General features: G+C 49.2%; 2 protein-coding genes and 1 long non-coding RNA gene across 3 annotated transcripts; all 3 read left to right on the top strand.

The window, feature by feature from the left end:
- Positions 1 to 870: 870 nt before the first annotated feature.
- On the top strand, positions 871 to 2,326 carry LOC120697281. Its single transcript, XM_039980442.1, has one exon. The coding sequence runs from the start codon at positions 1,239 to 1,241 to the stop codon at positions 1,944 to 1,946; it is 708 nt and encodes a 235-aa protein (XP_039836376.1). The 5' UTR covers positions 871 to 1,238; the 3' UTR covers positions 1,947 to 2,326.
- Positions 2,327 to 10,095: 7,769 nt separating this feature from the next.
- On the top strand, positions 10,096 to 10,578 carry LOC120701187. The gene is made up of 2 exons (XR_005685996.1): positions 10,096 to 10,177; positions 10,262 to 10,578. It is a non-coding gene; the product is annotated as an uncharacterized LOC120701187 (long non-coding RNA).
- Positions 10,579 to 21,836: 11,258 nt separating this feature from the next.
- Positions 21,837 to 27,206, top strand: LOC120697280 (calcium-transporting ATPase 1, endoplasmic reticulum-type-like). Its single transcript, XM_039980441.1, has 8 exons — positions 21,837 to 23,738; positions 23,942 to 24,011; positions 24,129 to 24,250; positions 24,422 to 24,700; positions 24,875 to 25,252; positions 25,603 to 25,712; positions 26,016 to 26,244; positions 26,348 to 27,206. Exons 1-8 carry the CDS (start codon positions 22,359 to 22,361, stop codon positions 26,921 to 26,923), a joined length of 3,144 nt encoding a protein of 1,047 aa, XP_039836375.1. The 5' UTR covers positions 21,837 to 22,358; the 3' UTR covers positions 26,924 to 27,206.
- Positions 27,207 to 27,215: the final 9 nt, after the last annotated feature.

Below are 27,215 nucleotides of genomic sequence, written 5' to 3'. Positions count from 1 at the left end.
GACGTGGCCCAAGAGAGGTGATCCTGCTCCCTTGTCCTGTATGGGTAAGTTGGTTCGACGTCCCACGGGCCGACTGGGCGCGCGGTTACTGTATCGCATGGCTACTGTAGCACGCGGCACAGTATTCCTTTAGTCCTAGACGGGAAACCAACGTCCCATGGGCCGACTGGGCCGCGTGGTTACTGTAGCACATGGCTACTGTAGCACGCGGCACAATATTTCTTTAGTCCCAGACTGGAAACGGAAAGGGAGTTGGACTGACTTAAATAGCCGGTCCCTGGGAAGTTAATAACTCCGGTTCGAACCTTTTGCGCGAAGCGAGGACGAAAGCGCAAGAGAGTTATTTAGCAGGTGTGGTCTACTCAACGTGTAGAGTAGATCTTAGCTGTTATCTTGGGCCGAGTCGTTACAATACTGTCATGGAATGGAACTGAACATTTTTTTTAAATGAAATGGAACACTGAAACAATTGGTTGCTGTATAGAGATGTGGACATGTGTCTTGTGTCCATTACTGGTACAGGCATATAGAGATGGTAGGCTACCTTCCTGACAGAACAATATATAGGCGGTCGAACACACCGTACCACGTAACTGGATTAACAACTAAGATCGTGGTTAAATTCCTGCCAAACCACGAACAACAGCAAACCCGTGGACCTCGCGGAAACTGATCCTCACAGCGGAAAATGCGACCAAACTTAGTTGTCATGAATGTTACTTCATGTTAAAGTTTCTGACATTTTTTCACTTGGAGTCTCAGTCTCTTGCTGCTGCGGATTTGCAGTGCGGCGCATATAAAGAGATTCAGAGAGTGCGGGCAGGAAGGCCTCACGTTTTGACTGGCCAGGTCGGCTGCGAGGCAAAGCCATGGACAGCAGCTCGCTAGCACTCATGGCTTGAGAGTGACCACGATGATGATGCCACATAATTCTCGCGGCAGAAATGGCGACACCTTTCCTTGCAACCAAAGCCAAGCGCTCTCCTTCGTCTCCCTTTAACCTGTCCCTCACATGCTCGTCCCATGCCGTTCAGTCGCTGTCGAGCTGTCTCTCTTATAACCCCACACGACACACAGGTCGCCGAAGTCCGAGCTCCTCCCTGTCCTTTCTCTACAGCTACGGGCGGCATGCTGATGCAAATGCAAGCAGAGTAAGCTAAGCTGATTAGCTGAGCAGCAGAAGCTTGAGCAGGAGGAGCAGCTGGCGAGGTAGGTAGCTGGCCGCGACGGCATTCTTCATGGCCGCCGGGTGCAAGGCGGCCATCGGCTGCGTGGACGCGCGCGCGCCGGTGCGGGCCAGCTACGTCAGCCTGTACAAGTGGCCCGAGTCCGACGCCGAGTTCGTCAAGTCTGTGGCCATGGCGCGGCGCCAGGGAGGCGGAGGCGGAGGCGGAGGGCAGGAGAGCCCCGGCGCCAGCGCGTCCTACTACTACAGCTACAGCGGCGGCAGCGCCAGCATGCGCCGCGGCGGCAGCGGCAGCAGCGGCGAGCTGGCGGCGGGGTACGCGAGCCCGCGGGTGGTGGACAGCTACTCGTGCCGGCAGATGTACCTCCGCAGCTACACCTTCTCCAAGAAGAAGGAGACCGTGCCCGAGCGCACCATGGCGTGCCTCGGCCGCGTCCGGGAGCGCGCTGCCGTGTTCCCCTTCCTCCCGCAGCGCGGCGGGTCCGCAGCGGCCTCCGACGCCGGCTCGGTTGGCAGCGCGAGCAACATCGCCGGCGCCGTCGGCCGCAGCGAGAGCAGGGACAGAGAGGACGTGGGGCTCCGCGACAGGAAGCCGAGGAGGAGCCGGAGCCGGAGGAGGAAGAAGCAGAAGAAGCGGCGCGCCATGGTGAGAAGGCTGCAGGAGGCGTCGTGCGGCGCGGTGCGCGCCATCTTCCGCCGCCTCCTCGCCTGCACCACCAGCGTGGACGTCGCCGACGGCGGCGCGCGGCCGGCCCGCTGAAATATGGCCTCGCAAAGCACGTGGCGCGGCGTATCGTGCCATACTGTGCTGCCGGCCTTCTGCATGCACGCTGCCATAACCTGTGTCGATTTTCTTGTGCCTGGCTGCTAGTAAATCAAGCAAACTGCATTCCTCTCTAGACCTGCAGACTGCAGTACAGTAGCCAGCAGAACTGCAGATGTAGTGATCTGCAGTAAGACGACATGGACGAAAATCAGGGATCTTACGTACGTATTGTAAGTTAAATCAATTTGTTCTTGCATCGTGTTATCTATTTGGTATATGCTTGTATACACTACACCTGCTCTTGTGCATGGCTTCTTCAGAGTTCAGAGAGACCTTGATGAGCCAAGTTTTTTGTGTTGATCTTTCAGCTTCTACTTGACTTCATGTCTTCATTCCTTTTGAGGAAGAAACGAAAGATTTTACTAGTTTCTGATGTATTTTACTTCAGACCTTGAGCACAGCATGATCCGGAGGAATAACTAGCTAGTGCGCATAAAGTAGTGTCAAAACGATATGATGAGAGATGGCCCGATCAAAGCTGGTACCCATCGCGAGATTGTGACAGGCGCGATGACTGCGGAGCTCCACTATTCGCCATGGAGACCATGGCTACGCTTCGTGAAAATGGCCTGAAGCTGGTAACCGATAACCGTCACAGATTGTGACATGCAGGTACACAAGCATTCACTACACATGTAGCCACATCGACGCCTTTCCTGACTAGCTCTGTCGGGACACATTAGAGAGGATCGATGCCAACGAGATCGAGATACCATGACAACCATGGCCATGCGTGTATGTTTGTTGCTTGCTTGTTGAGATACAAACGCTCTGGGATGAGATCTGTTCAGTGTTCAGTCAGCTGTCATGCTTGTATGTGTGTAGCTATGATATCGCGGTTCTTTGAACTGAGGGCAGCAGTCATGCATATGCCGTGCAACGCAGGAAGTGTGGGGGGTAATGGAATTGTTGCTGAAACCGGGATAAAACGCATGCCTCCCTTGCAACTCATAGCAATTACATGATAGTTGACAGCTACTGCATGCTCGATTGTTCAATGCAGAGTACCAAAGGTAAATATATATGTAGGCATTTGCAGCTGCAGGGGACGAGATGAAGCAGCAGATGTAGTGGGTGAACTACTGGCTACTGCTACTTCGGTACCTATGCATCCATGCCATTCTAAAGCCTTTAATTTCTTCCTCTTGAGACATTGGAGGTCACCAAATTCAGTGAACCCAGGATCGATCTTCATCGTGCAAGGTTTGTTGAAGAAAGGCAACCTAGCAAATCACTGTCACGGTTCCTCAGGCTCCGGCAACCTCTGAAACTAACTTGCGTCTGAAAAAGGAAGCAGACCAAGGGCGCCAAGCGACTTGGGCCGCCAAGCATGGGCCTCTGGCTCGTTGGCCCAGTATGCTAGCCCAGACCGTGATCCATGGTCGTCTCGCCGTGCTGAATAGCTTATCTCGCCATTGTAGCCCGAAATCATTCGTCCGTCTGTATAAGACCTGCTACATTTTCTCGCAATCTAAAAAATCCATTACTTACCGTAACAATCACCTAATTAATTCGCTCATGTCATGGCGGCAAGAATCATCTGCGCATAGCAGAGGCGAAGGAGTATATCTTCACATCTGCACAGGTAAAATAGCAAGGAGCACTGTCATGGTCCTCGAAGTTGGGCGAGCTCGATGGGTGTCTTCTCACGGTGCTGCTCTAGCTTTGTTCTCGTAAGAAACAGCAAGCTCTCTCGATAGGGGTGTAAGTGGATAATCTTTAGGTACACCTCCAACTCTCTTTAGTTTAAAATATTGTACTAGTTTTCTAAAATATAAAAAACTAGTACAATATTTTGAACTAAAGAGGGTTGGAGGTGCCTCTAAGGGTCACCCATCAGCACCCCTATCTCTCGATATTGTTGTGACTATTTCCTCTCTTTTTTCCAACTTATTGTAAGAAATGTCACGAGGTCACCATTTATTCAATTTGAAGAGCGTCTCTGTCTCTCTGATGAGCTGCGCCATGCGAAATTTTATTTTTATTTCTATAAAAAAGCAGAGGGATGTCTATTGCACATGAGATCTCATGGAGTCTATTTTCGCATAAAGGGCAAGCATGTTGGAATTGCCATATTATTAGTGAGGCCCCCCTTGTGTGTGGCGGTTGCTCAGCTAGACACGGTTGATTAGGGAAGGTTGTGTTATTTTGGAGAACGGAAATGACTCGATTCCTCGCTCCCAGCCGATGATGGGCTCAAAAGGTCCAGCGGCAACTGCCCTATGTTCTCCCCCGTCTGCGGCCCAGGCAGTGGTGTACGCCAGCTGTTGGGCCGACAAGCGAATATATTTCCTTGTGCACAAATCGCCGAACCATATTTTTTTACTACAATCGCCGAACTTTTGGCAACAAGTACTCCCGTTCCGTGAAAAGTGCAATTTTAAATTTAAAAAATCCTATAAAAAATACAATTCTAGATGTTGGATCTCAATTATCTACCTAATTAAGTGATTAGATTTGAATTTCATACCAAAACTAACTATATGCCAAAACTAATTATATGTGACAACAAATGAGAATATGAGTCTTTACACGCTACCACTAATCTATTTAAAAAAATAGAATTGTACCCTTCATAAAAAGAAAGGAGTAGTACGGCAGAGAAGGCGCCAGTCATTTTTACTTTGAGTAAATTCCCTGTATGCCATTGGAAAATTGAGGTGATCCCTTATGTGCCATTGGAAATTAGCTCATCCCTTCTATGCCATCGTTTTTAATTTTCCATCCCCTCCATGCCATTGCTGTTAAGTCTCCCTAACAGATCCGTTAAAGGGTACGGCGAAAAGACTAGAATACCCCTCCGTTCCCTCTCCAGTTACTTCTTTTTTTCCCGAGCGGCCCACCCTCCCTCGCGCGGGAGGTCACCGTGCTCCCCTGCTCCCTCCATCGCCTCCTCGCGGCCTCCTCTCGAGCGGATCCGAGCGGCGGGGAGGACCGGTGGCGAGCAGGGCCGGCGCATCCTCCCGCCGCGGCACCTGCTCCCTCCTCCCTCCTCCGCGAGCGCCGCTGGATCTGGGCTCGGCGGCGTCGAGCTCCACGGCGCTGAGCTCGGGACGGCGAGCGGTGGCCGGCGCGCTTGACGGGCGGCGGCCCCTGTTTCGGTGAGGTGCGCGACCGGCCATGGAGCGTGGCCAGTGGTGAGCGCCGTGGTGAGCTACCGCCCACCCAAGACCCCTCCGCCGCAACCCAGCCCATCGCCATGGCCCGCAGGCGCCGCCGCCCGCGCTGATGGCCACCCCACCCATAGCCACCGCACGCTCAAGGCACGGCACGGCCGCGGTGAGGCTAGCGCCTGCGACCCTGCGCGGAGGAGGCATCGCCGGCGCGCAAGGCCAGCGCCCGCGGCCCTGCGCGGAGGGGAGGAGCCAGGGCGGCGCGGCCGCCGGAGAGGAGCCAGGGGCGGCGGGATCTTGGGGTTCAATGCAGGGGAGGGAGGAGGGGCGCCGGCAGCCGAGGTCGAGCTCGCAGGCCGCCCGCCCGCCGCCGCAGGGGAGAGAGGAGGGGCGCCGGCTGCCAAGCTTGTTGGAGCGCCGTCCAAGATCCCGCCAGGCCTCTGCACGCGGCTGCAAGCTCCAGGGGGCGCTCGCCGGTGCCGCGGTCACGCGCGCTCCTCCCACCTGCGCCACGGGCCGCCCGCGGCGGAGGACGGCGCGCAGGCCTCGCCGGAGCGCCGGCACGAGGACGAGGCCTGCTCGCCGGCCGCCGCCGCCGCCGCCGCCGCCCCATCGACCGCAGTCCGTGCGGCATCGCGTGCGCGCGTTCCTGCCGCGGCCGGCGTCGTGCCGTCCCGCCCCGCGGCCGCGGGAGGGGGTCCGGGTGACTGGCGAGCAGTGCCTTGAGGTCGGCGAGCTCGCGGAACTCGGACAGCAGGAGCGCGGCGGCGAAGCGTGCACGCGCGGGCCGAGCGGCGGCAGGCGAGGGCGCGCACGCGGGCCGAGCGGCAAGGCGCGCACGCGCGGGGGCAATGCGGCGGCATGCGCACGCGGGCGGTGGGGCAGCATGCGCGCTCGGCGGTGGTGCAACGGCGGCGTGCGCTCGCAGGCCGAGCGGCAGCCGCAGCCATGGAGAGGAGGCCGAGCGGCAGACGCAACCATGGAGGGAGAGAGAGAAGGGAGCCATGGAGATGGAGAGGGGATATTTCTTCAAAAGAAAAAAAAAGAAATGGAGAGGGGAGTGGCGAGCGGGGCCACAGCAGCTAACGCCCAGCTAACGGTTCAGAGTAACGGAATGGCACATAAGGGATGCAATATTAAAACTAGTGGCATAGAAGGGATGGGCTATTTTTCAATGGCACATAGGGGATGAGTTATATTTCTTGATGGCATAGAAGGAATTAACTCTTTTTACTTTTGCACGCCGCATCATTCTAGTCAGGAACCAAACAAATACACAGGTGAACGCTGGTCGGCGGTCGCGGCGAGCCGTGGCGTGTTCTGGGCGTTGTTTGGTTTTTGCACACAAGCCGAAAAAAGAATTTTACATACATGGAATGCTAAACAAAGTCTATTTACAAATTTTTTTAGGGATGAGTATACCTTTTCGCAACGAATCTAACGATGGTAATTAATTAATTATTGGCTACAGTGATGCTACAGTAACCATCATCTAATCACGCGGTCACATGCCTCATTAGATTCTTCAGGGTTCCTAGCGCAGGAGTTCTGGAGTTGGTTTTGTAAACTGACTTTATTTAACACCATAATTAGCGATCAAAGTTTCCTAGTACTCCCTAGAGCAGAGAATCAAACAGGGCCCTGGTCACGATGAACGCAGCCAAACCTCTGGCATCAAGTAGTGCAATGGATTTTTTATTTTTAATCTTTTTAATTATATTTTAATTTTAACCTGCTATGGATTTTATTTACACAGTATAGCCCGTTTGGTCGCGCCAGGTGTAGTGGCGCGACAAGTAGCCCTTGTCGCGCCACCCCGCCTGGCGCGACAGGGCTGCCAAGCTGGTGGTGGTGGGCAGCGGCGCGCCACGCAGATTGGTGACGTGTACGCCTATCGCGCCAGGCGGGGTGGCGCGACAGGCGCTACATCCTGGGCCCGCGCCGGCCCCCTCCTACCCCACCCTCCCCTTCTCCTTCCTCCAGACTGAGCCCGGCGGCTTGTTCCTGCCGGCTCCGGCGACCCCCCCCCCCCCAATCCGTCGTTTTAGGGGGGGGCAAAGTGGGGGGAAACGTTCCGGCCCCTCCCCCGAAGGTATTGCCCTCATTCTCCCTTCGATTTTCCTTGTGCATTGCTAGATTTTAGTGATTTTTGTTGATTAGGGTTAGCTTTTTGATTTGAAGATATATGTTGTATATGGTAGTATGCTCATAAATGGATGTTTAGGTGATACTCAGATGCTTCTCTGCTCCCGAATTTAGCGAGAGGAATGACTTGTATGTCTCAAATATTACATTTGGTAGGGTTAGGTAGTGGCAATGAGAGTATTAGTTGGAGTAATGCAAGTCAAAAAATAAGAGAACTAGTGAAAGAAATGGGGTGTGACATCCTTGGGCTCCATTGTAGTTATGATGGAGTTGCACAAATGATTTTTGTGTATGGAATGACTTTAGAATCATAATGTTTTTTTTGGAGTAATGGATAATAGGCTCCATACTAGTATGGAATGACTTTAGAATCACAATGCCATAAATAGTTGTGTAGTTGCTAAGATTTAATTCCATTAGTTCGAGAATATGCTTGAGGACATGCAATTGTTGGTACTAATGAAGCTTCGTTTCGTCTATGCAGGATGGCTCATCCAATGTCCCCCCTACTGGAGACGTTCTACGACTCCAATCACCGCGCACACGTAATAGTTGACGAAGAGGAAGTAAGTGTTCTTTTGCAAAATATATGTGCATGAAGTGAGCATGGCTTACACCGATACTGACCCTATTGCATGTTCCCATTTCAGGCGCTGCAGTCCCTCCGTGCACGTACTCACTCGCCTCTCCGATGGGATGAGCGGTACGTGTCGTACTTGCTCCGGGCTGGGTTGCTGCCTTTGGGTCGAGTTGTGTGCGCGGGTCTGCCAGTGATGGATGCACCCCTTCTTACTGCTTTTGTTGACCGTTGGAGGCCGGAAACACATAGATTCCACCTGCCTTGCGGTGAAGTGTCCATAACTCTACAAGATGTGGCAATGATTCTTGGACTACCTCTGGAGGGAAATGCAGTCACTGGAATGATACAAAGTGATGGATGGAGGGATATGGTTCAGGCGTAGGTTGGGATTCGTCCACCAGAACCGCCAGAGGGAGTGAAGTATAGAAAGACCTCAGGGGTGAGCTCGGCTTGGCTAAAGGAAAATTTCAACCATTGTCCCCACAGAGCACCTCAAGAACTTGTAGAGCGCCATGCACGTGTTTGGGTGTGGCACCTCTTTGGAGGCTTCTTGTTTTCCGGATGGTTCGGGTAACACTATATCATGGATGGTACTACCTATTTTTGGTCAGCAGTGGGAAAATATTGCAAAGTACAGCTGGGGGTCGGCAACACTTGCTTGGTTGTACTGACAACTTTGTGATGCATGTCGGTGGGTTGCAAGTGACTCAAACCTAGGAGGGTGTGCCTATCTATTGCAAATTTGGATTTGGGAAAGGTTTCCAGTAGGTCGGCCGTACTGTGGTGAATTAGAGGTACGTACGATGAAGTTAAGCAAAGTTTGATTAATATTACTATAACTTGTGTTTGTAACCCATTTGTGGTTATTTTTTGTAGCCTTGGCCGCACCATGACCCAGAATCGAGGCCGACATTTGCTTATTGCTGGAAGAATGTGGGAGCAGTTAGAGGGGACCCTGCACGCCGATACATGCACTACATGGATGACGCAAAATCAGGCACTCACTCCTGAAGCATCTCCTAACATGTAGCTGCATTGTTTTGTGCGAATTAGTTGTCATGATCACTATTGTTGCAGATCTTTTGGACACCCTACGATAGAGACGAGCTCGAGAACTTGGGCCTCAGTGACATGTGCACACGTGATGAGGAATTATGGAGGAGTGTTGTTCCTTTGATCTACTTCTTCACCGTCGAGCTCCACCTGCCCCACCGTGTGAAAAGACAATTCGGTCATCTACAAGACTTCCCCCCAGAAGCTATTTCGACCTCCCAAGCTTTGCACAGGTGCAACAACAATTTTTGTCAAACTCACTTTGAATTATTATTGATTCCTCACCCGCGGCAACCCCTTATGTATCAACTACATATTTGTTGTAGAATTGACTGGAAGAAAGATACACTGAAAATGACTGGCGTGTGAAACACGCGGTTCCTCTTGGACAGTGGGAGCAAATGCATAGGATGAACCCTGATTCCGGTCCAGCGCATAGGCACAACCATTACAAGGACTATCTTCGGTGGCTACATTCAGTGTCAAGAGTTTCAATCAAGCCTCCACGCTCCACTGAGCCTATAGAGGATCGCGAGGACACCGACGATGATGATGACATCGTCGACGAGTACGATGATATCACTCGCACAGGAGTTCAGCCGGAGAGGGCCCCTTTGCAAAACTACATGGTATGTCATGCACTAAGTTCTTGTACGACTTCTTTTATACATTGTTGTTTCTATTTCATGTTGTACTAATTTAGTCGTTTCAGGCACAACAACTCGGCCGGCTAGCTAATAAGGCCGGTGTCGCAATGGCACATGCTAGCCAAGGAGGAAACGGTGGGGGACACCTACGGGCGTTTGCCGAGGTTAGTAAACCATCCTTTGATTGACTCTATAACATGTCTCTCAAAATACATTAGGAGTAATGTATCCATCTATCTTGCAGAGAGTCTGTCGTAGTTGCAAGCGGATGGCCGCAAAGCTCAACCGCATTGCTAGGCCGGACGAGGCATTCACCCCTGGCCCACAAGCTGCAGGAACTTCAAGTGCACGTGCCGCTTCTTCGAGCAAGCGGACGCCTATTCACTACGGTCAAGAGACCGCCAGAACCCCTTCTCGTTCGACCACTAGAACGGGTTCTCGTGCTGCTTCGAGGGGGAAATGTATTCAATCACCCCAAGAATCCGAGGAGTCCGACGCACAACATGAGGTCATTGGGATGTCACAGATGTTCGATGCTCCTCCAGGCACGCAGACTTTGAGGTCATTGGGATGTCACAGATGTTCGATGCTCCTCCAGGCACGCAGACACAGGGGGAATCTAGCCAGGTAACTAAACTTAGTCTCAATTTGTTTGGAAAAATAATACGATAATGATCCCTGCGGCATGCTAAGTTCAATAATCCCGTGCAGGCCGTGCAGACTCCGGCTCCTCCACGTCAGCAACGTCGTGGCCGTGACCGGACCGACGTTGGTAGCGCCAATGTTGTGCCCACGGAGCCTGGACGCGCACGACGCCACAATGAACCGTTTAGCCCTCCAGAGCAACACGGTCGCCGCCGCTAGAAGGCCGCCGTCAACCTATTCGTATTTGTAATGACCCTCGACATTAGAATTTGTGATGGACTATTTGTGCATGTGATGGTCTAGTAGTGCTTGTGAAGGACCATTTGTGCTTGTGAAGGACTATTTGTGCTCGTGTTAAACTTACTGTGCTTCTAGCTTTGTGAGAAACTATGTGTACTTGTGTAAAAGTATTTGTGCTCGTATTAAGTAATTTGGGCAGGTAGAACAGTCAATTTAAGCTCTGGACTGACAAAATCTCTGGAAATGATGTTGGTAAGCTCACCAGTTTTTCCTTTGCTCCTTGAGTATACGGATTTCTGTTTTCTCTTACATTGGTGCAGCTAATCCAGTTTTTTTAATAAAAAAATAAAAGATATATCATCTTGCCAGCTATCTAAGCCAATCAAGGGTGGTGAGGCATATGAATTAGGTTTGGTTGATGCCTTAGCTTCTCCTAATGATTTGGTGAATACTGCTCGTCAATGGGCTTTGGATATATATGAACTTAGGAGGCCATGGATCAAAAGTCTTTACAAGACTGACAAGCTAGAACCTCTTGGAGAGGCTAGGGAAATTCTGAAGTTTGCAAGAGCTCAAGCTCAAAAGCAAGCAGCTAATCTTCACCACCCACTTGTTTGTATTGTTGTCGTTGAAGAAGGCATATTAGGTGGACTTATGGGTTCAGGAATTGCAACCGCAATGAAAAGTTTCTAAATGTTGGAATTGACAGAATCAAAGGTAGAATTATTTAGAATCATCTTGCATCCTGCGCATATAGTGCCACTTCTGTGAGGCGCTTGTCGCGCCATCCTGGGTGGTGCGACAAAACTCTTCTCTCGCGCCACGCCGGCTAAAATGCAGTCCATTCTGGGCCGTGAGAGAGGCTGGCGCGGCAGAGCATCCTTGTCGCGCCAGGTTGGATGGCGCGACCACTAAGAACCGTCGCGCCACTGCATGTGGCGCGACAGCCTCGCCCATGTCAGCACCCCGCTGGCGCAGCGCCGGGGTGGTCCGCCAGCGTGGCAGCCCTGTCGCGCCATCCCGCGCGACAGAGGCTACTTATCGCGCCGCAGCACCTAGCGCGACCAAATGGGCTACACCGTGTAAATAAAATCCATACCAAGTTAAAATTAAAATATTATTAAAAAAGTTAAAAATAAAAAAAATCCAGTGCAATGCCGGCTCGCCAATCTCCTTCCAGTATTCCAATCCCTGCGCAGCGACCAGCGCTCCCCGTCGTCTCATGACGAACGCGAAGGACAACCGTTCGTGCACTCCATACACAGCCTCCACTATGCAAGATAACTTGCTGCTGGTGGCTGGCTACAACGGATGGACACGAGAGACTGAGGCTGTGTTTAGATGGAGGGAAAACGGATGCGAAAAGTCATATCGGACACTGTAGCACACTATAGTATTTTTCGTTTGTTTGTGGTAAATATTGTCTTACCAGGACCTAACTAGGCTCAAAAGATTCATCTCGCAACGTACATCAAAACTATGCAATTAGTTTTTTTATTTACCTATATTTAGTACTACATACATAGATCATTTGCTATATTTAATGTTTTGATGTGATGGATATGTGATGAAAAGTTTGGATTTGGGAGGGTTTGGGCATCCAAACACACCCTGAATCCGATTCGCACTACCTGCGTACAGTACGGCTCCGTCCCAATCACAGACGATACCCCCTGGGTGGGGGTGCGTCGTGTCGCGCACAGGACGGTCGGAGGAGCCCAGGACAAGATCACAAAACCCAATCACAATCAGGAAAACAAAAGCTCCCTGGATCACAGTGCCGGCCCGACCAGACCGGGGCCCGGGCCGGGGCAATTTGCGTGAGTGCGTGGTGGCCTCGGATGGGCACTAATCGTACCGTACCGTACGTGGTTAGAGACCTTAATCACATGCTAATCTCTAACCACTAACCGAGGCGATCTCACTATCTCAGATCAGATCCACTCCACCAGAGGCACTGCTGGCCCGTTTCTCCAGTTCGTACAACCAAACCCGCACGGCCGCACGCACGGCCGCATAGGCCGGCCACGTGCGAACGGTGGGTGGTGTTTATTCCGTCTGCTGGTTCCGCTCCTGGCAGGGGATCTGCGATCCACGATTCTGCGAGGCTGCTACTGTGAGCCAGCTCAGCTCGATCAGCTGCCCTCTGACACTGTCTCCTCTGATCGCACGTACGGACGGGGGTACAGGTGCTGGTTGTTTGTTTGCAACGCGCTCGATTTTTTTTTTTTGCGAGAACGCGCTCGATTATTATTATAATAGTTTACAATCACAATGCAATGAAGGCACCCGTTTGTTTGTCAACTGATAATCCAGCTCGCGTTCCTGTCCTATAGTGATTAACTAATAATAATCTGCTTAATATTTTTTTACAGAATTTCTTTTCGCATTTTTATATGGGTCGTCAAGTAAGACTTTGGAGCTAGCTAGCTACTCCGTTGTGTGTTTTTTTTTTATTTTTTTTGCGATCGCTAGCTACTCCGTAGCTTCGCATCATCGCACGGTCGCCCGCCGGTTATCCGAAAGCCGGACGATTAGGCACAGCAAGCAAGAGTCAGTAGATCTATCAGACTACCAGTCTATCACCATTGGCGGGTGTGTCCGTACGTGCGCCGGAAGGTCACAGGAAGTCAGGAAGGAAGGAGCTGCGAGGGCTATCACCGCTGAAGGGGAGACAGCATCCAGCCGAGGAATCTCTCTGTTCGCCCGTCGCGTCGCCGTTGCATCCGTCCTCCTAACAAATCGCACCCGATCAATCAATATAATTCATTCTTTAGCAATCGGCCCTGGAGATCCAGCTGTCCCTGTCCTTTGTTTTTTTTGGTAGCCAGGTAGGTCGAATAAAGTAGATCGCCTTTGTTAATTACAAGTACTGTATAACTAATCAGCACCTAGATGCCCATATAAAATAAACTGTTCAGTAGATGGCGATCTACTTTGTTCAGCTACCTACTGTAGAGTATAATGTTACGTTTGAGATCTAGGGCTCAGATTAAGGCCATTTTGAGCTGCAGCCATCCGATCAGGCAGGGAGGAAGCTGCAAGCCTCCTCGTGGCCGTCGGATACCTCGCTTTCGCGTGCTCTAATCAACTTTAAGTCTTTAATCAAAATAAAACTCACACAAGATAAATTTGAAACCAGGCCTTCGGTTCATGTCTCAACGTCCGTACGGCCCTCGCGTCTCGCCCGTACGAAAACGTCGTTTGCTTTGCTTTTGGTCGCTCTCTCGCCGAGTTTGGTGGTTCCATTTTGCTATGGTTTGTAATAATAAGTTGTAACCACCGCATCGCATCATCCAAATCGCAGCATCATATATTCTTTCTCCCGCAAGCAACTGCGCCGGAGAGGCCAACTCTGCTAGAGAGAGACCGTCACGGCAGCAGCTTCTGCTTGTGTGTACGTATCTAATGTGTTAACATCACCGGACGGATCGGAGTTCCTTTCCAAAAGAAAAGGAAAACGTCATGATCGAGAGCTCAATTATTGTTTTTATCCTCCCATATGATCATCGCCGCCTTTAATTTATTTAGGCATGAAAGAAATATGTGTATGTGTTCAACTGCGGATTTCGCCGAAGTTTTCGGTGAAAGCTACTACTTGTAATTTTAGATGTGAAATATATAGTGCTTACTCCTTTTATACAAGTGAGAGGATCTGCATGCACTTTCTCGAAATCTTGGAATATGGTTTTGTGAAGTTGCACAGTAATCCTCGTGTGCCGCCTCCACCATTGCAAAAGGAGATACGACCGCTGAAAGGTGCTTCCAGAAGATTTTCAGTTTCTTTTGGGCACTTCCATAAGATTGTTCAGGAACCATGTGCTCCTGTACTACCTGTTCAAGTAACCAGCTGAGCTCGGAAGTTGCCAAGCAAATGTGCTTTCTTGGCACAACTTGCTGCTCACGTTGATCCCTTTTTGTTTGGCTGCTCGTGCTTTGGAAAGGATATGTGTAGGTCATGCTCAATTATCCTATGCAGAACTAGGCTCCAAACATCGGCTTCAAACGCTCTAGGTTGTCCCCTGCCTATTTGGATGGTTGGTTGACTCGGCCCGTTCAGCATATTCCTGGAAATTTTGGGCTCGACCGAGCAGTCATGGAGTATACAGAAGATTGTAAGTTTTTCTTTCTTGAAACCGAAGATAAGATTGTACGTTGAACAATCATGTAAGAGTACTTGTTAAAATTTAGTGTTTAGCTGGCGCCTCGACTCCCAGATATTTAACCATTAACCAAGCAGATGTCCTTGGGTGATCAACTTGCCGCTCACGTTGATACATTCTCTCTTGTTTCTAATACGTACTCTCTGATATGGACATCTAGGTGGCATCCAACTATCCACAACTAGACGGCAATTGCCGGCTTACAAGAAAAGGTCTTTTGCCTTGCCTGTTCTGGAAATGATGCGCAACTGTCCTGCGTGCTTAAGGAAAAGAAATTCATCTCAACTAAGCAAGCTTGCAATAGCAAATGCGTGGCGTACCAATACCTGTCGGCTTCTTTAGGGCTCTTTTCTTTTCGTTGAACCAAAGGTCATGTAATTTGGTTTTTACTCCTTGTCGATGGAAGAAGCACCTCATTCATTGTGCTTGTTCGCAAGAAAAAAACAAGTAAACCTTGTATCTTCCTCTCTTTTCCATACTTGCTAATGTTTGTGCAGATCTAGTACTACTTGGGATCCATGACTGGACTAAATTAAAGGTTGCAAGCAGCTGGTACTTCAAATGTATCCCACAAAGCTGTAGGAATGAAAGAAAGAACCAATGAAATGATGGCGCCTAGAATTAAATAAGTAAACAGTAAACTAAGCAAAGCCAGTCTTCTTGTCTATTACCGTTGTTTATTTGGGTGCCAAGTCTTAAACAACTTCATCCTCACTACATTTTACTACTAAAGTTGCAAGGCTGCTCAGATCAGAGCAGAGGGATACATGCCTGATCAGTGCCTAGATCGGGACTTTCCAAGAAGCAGCGGACGAGGCGTGAATATTCTACTGATTTATAAACCAGGCCTGGTTGGCAATCATCAAAACAAGATTAGCTACTAGCAGCGGAGGATTTTAAAATTCTCTACTTGTAGTCATGCATCCTAGTAACAACAAATTGCACGCTCCTCTGCATAAGCTAGTAACACCACTTGTAGTTATCCTCTTCTACTTGCAGTTATCATAGTGCATAAAGTTTGAGGTCTTTTATATTATTACATTCGTATTGCAAAATTATATATATATATATTGGTACAGATAAATTTCATAACTTTCTGCGGGCAGTCGAGTTCAAACCTGCTTGAAGATTGAGTCAAATATTTTTCTAACATAGGTCATGACGTCCTATGTCAGCCCGAAAAATTTAAATTCAACTCAAATTGAACTCTGAGAAATGCAAAGGACAAATATCAATAAGGGGTAGTCTGAATTAATTGAAATAGCTTATAAGAGTGTAAACTGAGCCAAAATTTTGGCCACAGGTCAAATGGACAAAGTGGGTATTTTTATTTTTCTTAAAAGATAACCATGCTTTTGTAAGGTCACGTCATGTACCGTTTTGATAGTCACAAACATATTATATATGATGCGATTGGAGATGTTTCAGAGAGGAATTGAAGAGGAACCGAGAGACAGTATAGTTGCGTCTTTTCAGGGGCAAACCCCTTGTCATGGTGCAACGATCGGGATAGAAAGCAAAAAAGATTGTGAAAAAAGGAGGCCAAGTGAACTGCACCCGCAGCTGTTGGCAAAGAGGCCGAAACTTGGCAAGGGTTAGTTGATTGTTCTCATGCGGCTGGCCATACATTGTCTGTTTATGGCTGTGCTTTACTTAACACGGAAGGACACTACTCCAGTAGCATGAGCAAAGCAAAGCTGGAGACACACGGCATGTGTAGATGCATGTTGTTGAATGTTGAGTATGACTAAAGGAAACAAACTTAACTACATCCAGCAGTATTTCAACTGTTGAAGAGAGGGAAATAATGGTTCCAACTACTGTAGTGGTGCGTGCCTGCTGCAAGCAATCACCAAACACGCTAGTAGCCAGTGGGTGCTTTCTATATAAACACAAAGCTAGATGGTCTCTGGGTGCCGTATGAAAGAACTGTAGATGCCCCCCCTGCTCTTTCCTGATTCTGTGTTCTCGGTACTGGACAAATCCGAGTGTCGGGCTGTTCCAATTGTGAAGAAAGATGGCATGGGCAGAAAAACGAAGAACTAAAGCACCGCCCGCCCGTACTCTACTAAATTTATGCGTATGCCAAGCTCTGAATACGCACTTTTGCAGGCTGTATATACCTTGAGTGAAGGCGTCAACTGTTGACTTGAGAAACAGGCGAGGATGAGCGACGAGCGAGGACTGCTCGAGCTCGATGTTTTTTTGAAAGAAACCCACCCTGTTTTCTCTTTTGGTGGTTACCGCCTTACCGGTGATGACGCGGACATGTGATGGGACAAGGCAGCGGAGGGACGTGACAAACAATCCATTCAGCATTGACTTTGGCCACTGTATTCGCATGGCGGCGGCGGCGGCGGCGGCGGCAGCTGCAGCGGGTGCAGATTGCAGAACCTCCCTCGGGTCCTCTGCAACAGGGGACACCACGCAAACGGACGCGCCCTAGGCCTGCAGGAGTTGAAGCGAAGCTTCGGCCTGTGATGACTGATGACCCGTGGGGATGCGGCGCAGTGATCTCCGATCCCCTTGCGTCCAGACTCGAGACAGTTTCAGGATGCGTGGCGTGCCGGGGCTGCCGGGTGCCGGCCGGCTCACTTGCTTGTCCGCATGCGGAGGAAAGGAGCCAAGTTTTGCTGCCCACGGTGCTCTGTGCCCTCGCAGACAGAGGAAGGAAGAAGCAGAGCAAGAATCCAGATGACGAGGGGAGGGAGGGAGAGGGAAGTCTCAAGTCTCCACTCCAGGTCGTCGTCCGTTCTTCCTACTGCTACTGGTCGTCGCCTTGCTTTCTATCCCTATTCTCCAAACTTCTCCAAATTTTCCAAACTTTCCATCACATTGAAATATTAAATATAGCAAATGACCCATGCATGGAGTACTAAATATAGGTAAATAAAAAAACTAATTGCATAGTTTTGATATACGTTGCGAGACGAATCTTTTGAGCCTAATTAGGTCATGGTAGGACAATACTTACTACAAATAAATGAAAAGTGATAAAGTGTGCTACAATGTTTTTTCCAGTGCTATAGTGTTTTTTCCATGGAAAGTAAACACAGCCGAGTACGAGTATTCCATCTCGCTCTATCACTCTGCGGAATTTCTGCGACGATGTGACTCGGGCGGACGACGATGCTCCTGCCGATGCCTTCTTCATGCCTTGTGGAAGAAGCGAGATGTGCAGTGCATGCATTGGGTCCTTGTCGCGGTTGCGTGCGTGGAGACAAGTCAAATGCGTTAAACCCAGCCGCGCGCTGGACTGGAGATAGGTGACGCCATCACCTTCATGGCTTCATTTCCCTCCGGGCTCCGGTCTTCAGCGACTTTTCCAACCAGAGGAGTGAGTTACTGCTGCTTTGACGCCCGCTGCAATAGTACTACTTATTTACTTTTTCCCTTTTGTTTTATGTTAGTTCACGGGTGACTGAGGGGTGGTTTGGTTCCAGGGACTTTTTTTAAGTCCCTGTAACTTTTTAGTATTTATAAGTATTAAATAAAAGTTAATTATAAAACTAACTGCAGAATCCTGGGGCTAAATTGCGAGACGAATCTAATGAGGTATATTAATATCTAATTAGTTGATGGTACTGTAGCATCACTGTAGCAAATTATGAATTAATTAGGCTCATTAGATTCGCCTCGCGAATTAGCACTCAGCTATCAAAAAATATTTATAAACAGATTTTATTTAATACTATAAAATAGTAAGATTCTTTTTGATGTGATACAAACTTATGAAAAAAGTTTGGAACCCAACAGGACCTGAGTAATACGGAAAATAAAACTAGTCGAGCATCACATCACGCCAGAGGAGGTCGGGCGCGACCTCCCCGTGTATTTCATACGGAGAGTATCGCCGTAAAATACGAGCGGATCTAGTCGCGCATTCTCATCACGCATCATGGAGGTATATGTTTTTTTAAAAAAAATATATATCGTCCTGTCGAGCAGGTAGGATGCGTGCAGCATCCTGCTGACAACACGGGCAGCTAAGTGCTACTAATCTTCTATTACCTGAGGAGCCAGCTAGTGCTGTTTTTATTGGTAGCACTCTGAAAACAAAGCGCCGTAACTTTGCTAGAGTACGCCTACACTAATCAACCAAGTTATTACGCATAACTTGGTAGCACGGCAATTTGGCATTTCTTTTTCTCGAAATTTTTGTCCTAGCGCTCACCATCAGCAAAGACAGCAACAGGGGCATGTCCAACATGAATGAGAAAAAGAGCGCCGGAGAAACAAATGCCTGTGTATCCACCTGCCACGAAGCAAGCCATGGAACAGCTGCCAGTGGGTCCCACGACAAGACCGTCCCGAGACCAATTATTCGCGGGCCCGCGTCCCAGGTGGAAAAGGCAGGAATGGGATTGATGAAAAAAAAAACCAAAGAAAGGGCAGGAATTGAAACGGAATTCACAGTGCTCGCTTTCCGCGCAGGCTCCAACAACATGGGCGCCGCGCCCCGCGCCCGCCGGGCCTGCACGCCCCTCAGGAGATCGTACACCCCCCCCCCCCCCCGCCGGGCCCGCATCACAGGTCTCACCCCCCGGTGGTGCTGGTGGCAGGTGGTGAAGAGAAAGGGGACGGGCTGCGGCAGGGTCAATGCGGAGAAAGGAGATTTCCGGGGTCAATTCCGAGGGAGTAATCTAAACCCCAATTCCCTTCCAGGATGATGAGCGTGATGGCGGTTTTAAAAGTGGACAAGTGGTATCGTATTGTCGTCTGTCGTGTCATCTGCGGGTGGCTGCGCGAGGTTTAGTGACGTTGATGGCTCACGCCATGCAGCTAAGCGCACGGCGAGGAAGCATCCAGGAACCTTCTGGTTTGGTAATGGATCCAGGCCTCGGGCCACCGCGGCATATTCTTCTTTTAGACAGCTTAACAAATGGTTATTAGTAGTCGGGTCGGGTCCTTGTTGAACTGCAGTATAATCGCTGGGGTTGACGCTCGACTGGACTCCGTCCATTTCTTTTTCACGAGGGGCGGTCTTACTTTCTTAAGATCCGAACCTCGGACGTTTAGAAACGTGTAGTAAGTCTGTTTTTCAACCTTTAACTACAAAATCGAACAACATAGACCATTTAACTGTCAAAACCGGACAAATTTGGCACTTGGAGTGGTTTTAAAGGTAGTTTTACATTTTCTAAAAAAAATTAAATAGATCCAATTAGATCTAAAAATCAAAACTAATTCACTTTAAATAAAAAAATATAAAACTAATACCAAAATTTTTCTAAAAATATAACCTATCTATTATTGCTTCATTTGAATCTTAGTTATTAAAAATAATAGACATAACTGCAAGCAACCAAATATTATGAACATAAAAAAATTAGATCTAAATAGCTCACAAGTAATGTGACAATAGATAGGTCACATTTTTAGAAAACTTTTGATACCCATTTCATAATTTTTTGATTTAAAATGAATTACTTATAAATTTATTAGTGTAAAATTAAATATTCTTAATTCTCACAAAATGGAAAACTACCTTCAAAACTATCCTAGGGGCCAAATTTGTCCGATTTTGACAGTTGAATAGCTTATGTTGTGCGATTTCGAAATTGAAGGTTGAAAGTCGAACTTTTGCGATATGGAAGGTGTAAACCAGACATTTTCCTATTAGAAAAGCTGCAGTGCTGGAGGAAAAAATACTGTATGTGCTAAGGTACAATATTGAAGGCCCCGTCAAGTTAGATCCACTCTTATATTTTTGAAGTGGAGGGAGTGAACTATAAATTATCACGTCGATGTGTCTGATGTTAGACATGTAACATAACGTTCCACTATAACTAAAGAGAAGTATTTTGAATTATAGTAAATCCAGCCAAATCATATATTGATTTATTTATCATAATAAAATATACTTCCCTCCGTTTGGAAATACTTCACCAATGATCAATTTTTTTGTTTGGAAATACTTGTCACCCAACGGCCTGCAGTATAAAATTTCCTATTTTACCCTTGTGTGTGGGGTCCAATAGCTATCTGAAAGCGCCAAGTGCAAGCCTTTTAGACTAATCTAGAACTTGCTTACGTGTACATATAAAGTGACAAGGGGTATTTTAGTCATTTTAAAAAGAACCAAATGAGTGCATTGGTTTTTGAGTCTGGGTCAAAAGTGACAAGTATTTCCAAACGGAGGGAAGTATATTCTTTTTACCAATGTAATTGTAGGGCCGCAAAGATGAATGCTAGAGCATCCTTCTATAGCGCAGTCAGGACGCCCAAAAGGCTGACGCCCAAAACAATGGACACGGCCGTCGCATGTTTCGAATCAATCCCCCCGCCCCGGCTTCTGTATTTTAAATGGAGTCTATGGTCGTGTTTGGTTAGATTTTATGGAATTTTTTTTCATCTTTGACCACTAATTTAGAGTATTAAATGAAGTCTAATTACAAAACCACCTCTACAACCCCGTGTAAATCGCGAGACAAATATAATGAGACCTTTGACCGCATGATCATAGGATGATTACTGTAGCATCACTGTAGGAAATCATCAATTAATTACCGTCATTAGATTCATCGCGAAAAGTTACACCCGTCCATGAAAATGTTTTGCAAATAGACTTCATTTAGTACTCCATGCATACGAGATTTTTTTTCTCGAAAAACGTGCGCGAAAAAATTCCTGCAGTAACAAACACGGCCTATATTAAATCACCGATGTCTGCTACTCTACAATCTATAAACACTTTGAAATATAGTAAATCTTTTGTAGAAAAAAATTATATACTATCTTGTCTTGTTAATAATGGTTGGTCAAAGCCGCATGCAGCAGAGCAGGGTCTCCCCAGTCCCCACCCATCGACGTGCTACAGTGTTTTCGATTCCACCGTCCCCATGGTTGGTGTCCGCGCAGCGGCGCAGGCCAGGCGCCGCAGTCATGACACGACACATCCCACGCGCATGCAAACAATGGCTGCAGCCAGGAGGCCATCGTCAATTTTCTTGCACAAGGAAAGCACCGGCGCAGGCCTTCTGTCCTTTGGCTTCTCTGCTGCGCGGCGCAGGCCATCATCCATCCCATCCCCTGCACGCCTGCACGGCTGGCTGGGCTGCACCCAACGCGCCACTTTGCAGCCGCGGCCGACCGCGGCCAAAGTCGTAGGTCTGCTGCCGCTTGCGGCCGCCGCTGGGCGTCAGCGCAGGCGGTTGGGAGTGGCCGCGCCCGCGGCGCAGGCAGGGTAGGAAGCTTCCTGCCACCTTCCTCCGCAGCCCTCCCGCATCCCATTTGAACCCCCCCTGCCGTGCCTCCTCTCCTCCGACTCCACTTGCAGCCGAACAAGGCAGCGGGCGACTGCGGTTCCCACCTCCTCCCCGCCACCACTACCACCTGTAGGCCGGCCGGCCGGACGGACGGACGGGGCCCGCCCAACAACCTCCTCCGCCCGTCGTCCTTCCGCCGCCGCCGCCGCCGCGTCGGGACGCTTCCGTGCGGCGCCAGGACTCCGGGAATTCCGCGGGCGCGCGTGCTCGGCTGATCGATCCGTGACCGTCCGTGTCACCGGGACCCGAGGCATTGGTGGGCAGGCTGCCTGGTTGGTTGGTTGCGTGTCCGCGCTCCGGCCCCCGCACGCCGACTCCGACTCGCGGCAACAGAAAAAAAGGAAGGATCCTCCTCGACGCGGCTTTCGCGGCCGCCGCCGGTACTCCCGCCTCCGCAAAAGCGATCCCCGCCGCCGGACCCGCGCCGTCTCGGACGCACGGACCCGTTCCGCGGGCGCCCCGCTGAAGAAGAAGAACACCAAGGGCGCGACCATGGGCGAGGCGGCGCCGCCGATCCCCGACGGCGACGGCTTCCCGGCGTGGGCGCGCTCCGTCGCGGACTGCGAGGCGCGGCTCGGGGTCTCGGCGTCGCGGGGGCTCTCCTCGGCGGACGCCGCGGCGCGGCTGCGCGCGCACGGGCCCAACGAGCTCGCCGAGCACCCGGGCCCCTCGCTTCTGCAGCTCCTCGCGCAGCAGTTCGAGGACACGCTCGTCCGCATCCTGCTCGCCGCCGCCGCCGTCTCCTTCCTCCTCGCGCTCTTCTCCTCGGCGGGGGAGGTCACGCTCTCCGCCTTCGTCGAGCCGCTTGTCATCTTCCTCATCCTCGTCGTCAACGCCGCCGTCGGAATCTGGCAGGAGACCAACGCCGAGAAGGCGCTCGACGCGCTGCGGGAGATCCAGTCCGACCACGCCGCCGTGCTCCGCGACGGGGAGTGGCTCCCCGCGCTCCCCGCCAGGGAACTCGTCCCCGGGGACGTCGTCCAGCTCCGCGTCGGGGACAAGGTGCCCGCCGACATGCGCGTCGTGCGCCTCGTCACATCCACGCTCCGCGTCGAGCAGGGCTCGCTCACGGGCGAGACCGCATCCGTCAACAAGACCTCGCACGCCGTGCCCGTCGACGACGCCGACATCCAGGCCAAGGAGTGCATGGTGTTCGCCGGCACCACCGTCGTCAACGGCAGCGCACTCTGCATCGTCGTGCACACCGGGATGTCCACGGAGATCGGCAAGATCCACGCGCAGATCCATGAGGCCTCGCAGGAGGAGGACGACACCCCGCTCAAGAAGAAGCTCAACGAGTTCGGCGAGGCGCTCACCAAGATCATCGGGCTCATTTGCGCCCTTGTCTGGCTCATCAATGTCAAGTACTTCCTGGCGTTTGAGCTCGACGGATGGGTGCCGAGGAACATACGCTTCTCCTTCGAGAAGTGCACCTACTACTTTGAGATCGCCGTGGCGCTTGCTGTCGCCGCCATACCCGAGGGCCTGCCTGCCGTGATCACCACCTGCCTTGCACTCGGAACGAGGAAGATGGCCGCCAAGAATGCACTGGTGAGGAAGCTGCCCAGTGTGGAGACCCTGGGCTGCACCACCGTGATTTGTTCCGACAAGACTGGAACACTGACCACAAACCAGATGTCAGTGGCAAAACTTGTGGCCATCGGTGATTCTTCAGGGGAAGTTAGGAGCTTCAAGGTGGAAGGGACGACATACGATCCCCAGGATGGGAAAATTCACGTCTGGCCTGCTGGGAGCATCGATGTGAACCTTGAGACCATTGCAAAGGTAGCAGCTGTGTGCAATGATGCCAGTGTAGCTCATTCGTCGCATCAGTATGTTGCCACTGGAATGCCGACCGAGGCAGCTTTAAAGGTGAGGATTACTAAAACTTACACACTGTTCACATTCTGCTATTGTTTTGGTTTCTGAGTATATTGTATAATTCATCAATTACAAATGTACAGTGATAACTGACAACTGCTCACACAGTGTTGGTCCAATGCCAAACAGGACAAGATTGTCATTGGGAACGATGCATTATTTAGCACTCATGCTACCTTTTTTTTTCCTCGTAGGTTCTGGTTGAGAAAATGGGTTTGCCTGGTGGAAAGAATGGACTGTCCTTGGATCCATCTGATACATTAGGTAATAAAGAAATACATGCTGTTGCACCTGATTTACCTTCTATTTCCTTAATATGTGCTGCTTAATCAGTACACGCAAAGTCTCACGCCAGTGGATTGCAATGTTGTTTGCTGACAGGCTGCTGCAAATGGTGGAACAATGTTGCCAAAAGGATTGGCACCCTCGAGTTTGACCGCATGAGAAAATCAATGGGTGTCATTGTTAGGACCAGTTCAGGAAACAATGCGCTACTTGTGAAGGTGCTGATTCCCTTATTTCTAGTTACTGACTTTTGACGCACATCCATTTATATCCAAAGAAAAGATTTTTCATGTAATGTTTACAACTTCTCTAAATGTAGTTTTGTTGAATCATGTGTTTGCTGGATTGGTATTCGGAGTGTTTGACATTTTATCCTTTATTCATGGCAGGGAGCAGTTGAAACTTTGCTTGAGCGGAGTAGCCACATTCAACTGAAGGATGGTTTGGTTGTGCCATTAGATGAGAAAGCAAAGAAGATTGTCTTGGCAAGCCTCCATGAAATGTCAACCAAAGCTCTACGCTGCCTCGGTTTTGCGTACAAGGAGGATTTAGGAGAATTTGCAACATATGATGGCGAAAACCATCCTGCTCATAAGCTCTTACTGGATCCAGCCAATTATGCTGCAATTGAGACTGACCTGATTTTTGCTGGTCTGGTCGGCTTAAGGGTAAGATGCTGTTGCTGCATTGAGCTGTTTTGAATAAATTGTTTTTTTTCACTCCACAGTCTGGATTAGGCAGGAATAATCTGGTAGGGACATGGATTAGACTAGATATATGCACAATGTGTGAAATACTCGTTTCTTATATAAAACTAAATCATGGATATTTTAACTTGCCAGGACCCTCCCAGGGAAGAGGTCTATGATGCTATTGAAGATTGCAGAGCGGCAGGCATCCGTGTTATGGTGATAACAGGGGACAACAAAGAAACTGCTGAGGCGATATGCCGTGAAATTGGCGTGTTTTCACCTGATGAGGATATCACCTTAAAGAGCCTTACAGGGAGAGGGTTCATGGCACTTGAGGACAAGAAGTCACTGCTAAGGAGGAAAGGCGGCCTTCTGTTCTCTAGGGCAGAGCCAAGGCACAAACAAGAGATTGTGAGATTGTTGAAAGAAGATGGTGAAGTTGTCGCCATGACTGGAGATGGAGTCAATGATGCCCCTGCACTAAAACTGGCTGATATTGGTGTTGCTATGGGCATTACAGGAACTGAGGTTGGTGCTTAATTTTTCTACCTTTAATTGTCTGAAAATCACTTTTTAGTTTCATTTTAGCTTGTTCTATTATTTCCAATAACTGCTTTTTTATTGAAAGGGATGGGTAGTGGGCCAACAGAGAATGATCCACGTGGAAAATGAGTTTTTCTTATGTAGTACAAGACATTATGTATTTGTGTCTTTTCAGCTAGCCACCAGATGCTGCTTGAAATAGTCCACGTACAACATCAAATTTGCTCTGGGATGTTTATGTGTTTTTGTATTTCCACAAGTAAAGATTTATGTCTGCACACCTATGACTTTATCGTACTAATGTTTGATTTTTCTAATGACTATTATATTTTCAGGTTGCCAAAGAGGCCTCTGACATGGTGTTGGCTGATGACAATTTTAGCACTATAGTTGCTGCAGTTGGTGAAGGAAGATCAATTTATAACAACATGAAAGCTTTCATAAGGTTTGTAGAGCTTGTTTTAATTACTTATGGTTGCTGTTAGTGTTTTGTTTTCATGCATACATTGGGTTCGCGCCAGTAATGACTAGTCCGTTGAGTTGCTAATTTGGCAGGTTGGAGAATCAATATTAATTTATTCAGCCACTTAATAACACTAACCCCTGAGCACAACTATTGTGATTGCAAATGCATGCACGTCAGTAGATTTTTGCGCTCTGTTGTTGGGTTTGGATCAGCAACGGTGCATGTAAATATGTAATATCTATCCTTAGTGAGGATTCTGACTGCCTTCCTTGGCTGCTGCAGATACATGATTTCCTCAAACATTGGTGAAGTTGCATCCATTTTCCTAACTTCTGCCTTGGGTATTCCTGAGGGATTGATACCTGTTCAACTTCTATGGGTCAATCTTGTTACCGATGGCCCCCCTGCAACTGCTTTAGGCTTCAATCCACCTGACAAGGACATCATGAAGAAGCCACCTAGGAGAAGTGTTGATTCACTGATCACTCCCTGGATTTTGTTCCGCTACTTGGTAAATGATCTCTCTGGTCTTGTAATAATCCCTTGAATATATTTGGTCCATTTTGGATTTTTATCTTTTTGAGATGATCTCATGATTTGTACCTTGCCTGCAGATCATTGGCCTCTATGTGGGAATTGCAACTGTTGGCATCTTTGTCATATGGTACACACATGGATCTTTCATGGGCATTGACCTCACTGGAGATGGTCACACTCTTGTCAGTTACTCACAGCTTTCAAACTGGGGCCAGTGCTCTACTTGGGACAACTTCACGGTTACTCCTTTAACTGCTGGAACCAGAACTTTCACCTTTGATAACCCGTGCGAGTACTTCCAGGCAGGAAAAGTGAAGGCGACAACACTATCTCTGTCTGTCCTAGTGGCTATTGAGATGTTCAACTCGCTCAATGCTCTCTCTGAAGACAGCAGTCTGCTTACCATGCCTCCTTGGGTGAACCCATGGCTGCTCGTTGCGATGTCGGTGTCGTTCGGGCTCCATTTCTTGATCCTCTATGTGCCGTTCCTCGCTACAGTGTTTGGTATCGTGCCCCTGAGTTTGAATGAGTGGCTGCTGGTTCTGATTGTTGCGCTACCAGTGGTGCTCATCGACGAGGTTCTGAAGTTTGTGGGCAGGTGTACAAGCTCTTCAGGTCCCAAGAGGCGGTCGAGGAAGCAGAAGGACGAGTAATGCTAACATCGGTTAATTCTCAATTACCGAACCAACTGATTGATCATGTAAAAATGATCCTCAAAGGATGTTCGTTAAACACCAAACTATTTAATACATATAAAGTGCAGGAATTCTGAAGCAAGTACCCTTTTTTCGGTTTTCTGCTGTTTCTTGCTCACCTTCTCCTAATGCTTAACAGCAACCTATTATCCTGTGAATTATGTAGTATCGAGTTAAGAATTAAGATGCTAATTCTCAGTTCATGGATGCAATATATGAAGCAGGTGAATTAAGATGCTAATTCTCAGTT

This window comes from Panicum virgatum, chromosome 3K (genome assembly GCF_016808335.1).
Source record: "Panicum virgatum strain AP13 chromosome 3K, P.virgatum_v5, whole genome shotgun sequence".
NCBI lineage: Eukaryota > Viridiplantae > Streptophyta > Magnoliopsida > Poales > Poaceae > Panicum > Panicum virgatum.
The sequence above is the reverse complement of the archived record's forward strand: the minus strand, read 5'-3'. Positions and strand labels throughout refer to the sequence as shown.